Source organism: Mya arenaria, chromosome 10, assembly GCF_026914265.1.
Source record: "Mya arenaria isolate MELC-2E11 chromosome 10, ASM2691426v1".
Classification (NCBI taxonomy): domain Eukaryota; kingdom Metazoa; phylum Mollusca; class Bivalvia; order Myida; family Myidae; genus Mya; species Mya arenaria.
In genome coordinates this window covers 20,569,550-20,571,240 of record NC_069131.1, presented here as the reverse complement: position 1 = coordinate 20,571,240, position 1,691 = coordinate 20,569,550, and the positions used below count along the sequence as shown (strand labels likewise).

The window sequence follows — 1,691 nt, the reverse complement described above, 5'->3', positions numbered from 1 at the left end:
ATGTCGACCCTTGTCATTGTTCACACATCTGAATTAAGACAAAGTCATCGCTAGTTGCAAAAGGATATTTGGTCAGATAATGCTCGAGTTTAGTATGCATTTGTTTATCCATGTAGACTTAGTCTTTGACTTGTTTTTATAGTCCGCATAAAGCGGATCTTAGCATTTGAAAATACATGTTGAAAAGATGAATATCAGTCTCAATTCCTCGATAATTAAAACAACTACGATTTTAATCAAACGCTTTAAATTAGACACACGTTACTAATGTTTTAAGATTTAATTTCGGTTTGAGGTTTGCCTATACCACGTTTAAGGTTACACTAAACTAATTTACCCTGTGGTTGATCAGAAACAAACAATTACACTCACTATATAGAATATATATAAGAAACGCAATATATTATAAGCTTAACAAAATATCAATCATGACAGTATCGGCATGACGGTAGATTGCAAAAAATTGAAAACAACGATGTCATAATTTAGCCTAGAATGGAAAAATAGTTTTTCTATGATCGCTACTGACATAAGAAACGATCTTACACTGAAATCAACAAACCTTCTATAACCAGTGCTTTCTTTCTCTATTTTATTTTGTAGATAATCCAGTAAATACAATTGATACATTTTTTACAATATAGTATTTACAACGATAAAATATAATTATCCCCAACCCTCCACAACCGAACCCACCCCTCAACCCTACTCCTATACACCGCACCGCACCGCACCGCACCACACAACACCGCACTCCAACCAACCGCACCACACCGAACCGCACCACAACACACCTCACAACACCCCACCCCACCCAGGCCACCGCACCACACCATACCGCAACACACAACGCCCCATTCCTGACCACCCCACCCCACCACCAACCCAACCCAACCCAACCCAACCCACACAACCCCTGCACAATGTACAGCGCGACAATTGGGAATAAAACAACGCAACGACGGTATTTACATGAACACAGCTTTCCTAACATTTTCTTCAATCTTTAATAGAAAACTTGAACTATGAGGTTATTTATTTCTCAAATATACAGTTGCAGATGTAGTAAGTAGTAGTCTAATTTGAAGTGGATTTTAAAATATTTTAGCAAATATGCAGCGACATACCACACTCCACTGCAGTGCACCACACCACACCACACCACACTGCAGTGCACTGCACCACACCACACCACACCACAACACACCACACCACACCTCACCACATCACACCACACCACACTGCAGTGCACTGCACAACACCACACCACACCACATCACACCACACCAGACCACAGCACATTACACCACAACACATCACATCACACCACACCACACCACACCACACCACACCACACCACACCACAACACAACACACAACACCACACCACACCACACCACACCACACCACACCACACCACACCACACCACACCACACCACACCAGACCACACCACACCACACCTCACCTCACCACACCCCACCACACCACATCACACCACACCACACCACATCACATCACACCACACCAGACCACAACACACCACACCACACCTCACCACATCACACCACACCACACTGCAGTGCACTGCACCACACCACACCACACCACACCACACCACACCTCACCACATCACACCACACCACACCACACCACACCACACCAGATCAGACCACACCACACCACACTTGA

At 44.1% G+C, this 1,691-nt stretch overlaps 1 protein-coding gene across 1 annotated transcript; it reads left to right on the top strand.

The window, feature by feature from the left end:
* Positions 1–1,691, top strand: LOC128204437 (histidine-rich glycoprotein-like). Its single transcript, XM_052905853.1, has 3 exons — positions 1–43; positions 645–925; positions 1,143–1,691. Exons 1-3 carry the CDS (start codon positions 1–3, stop codon positions 1,689–1,691), a joined length of 873 nt encoding a protein of 290 aa, XP_052761813.1.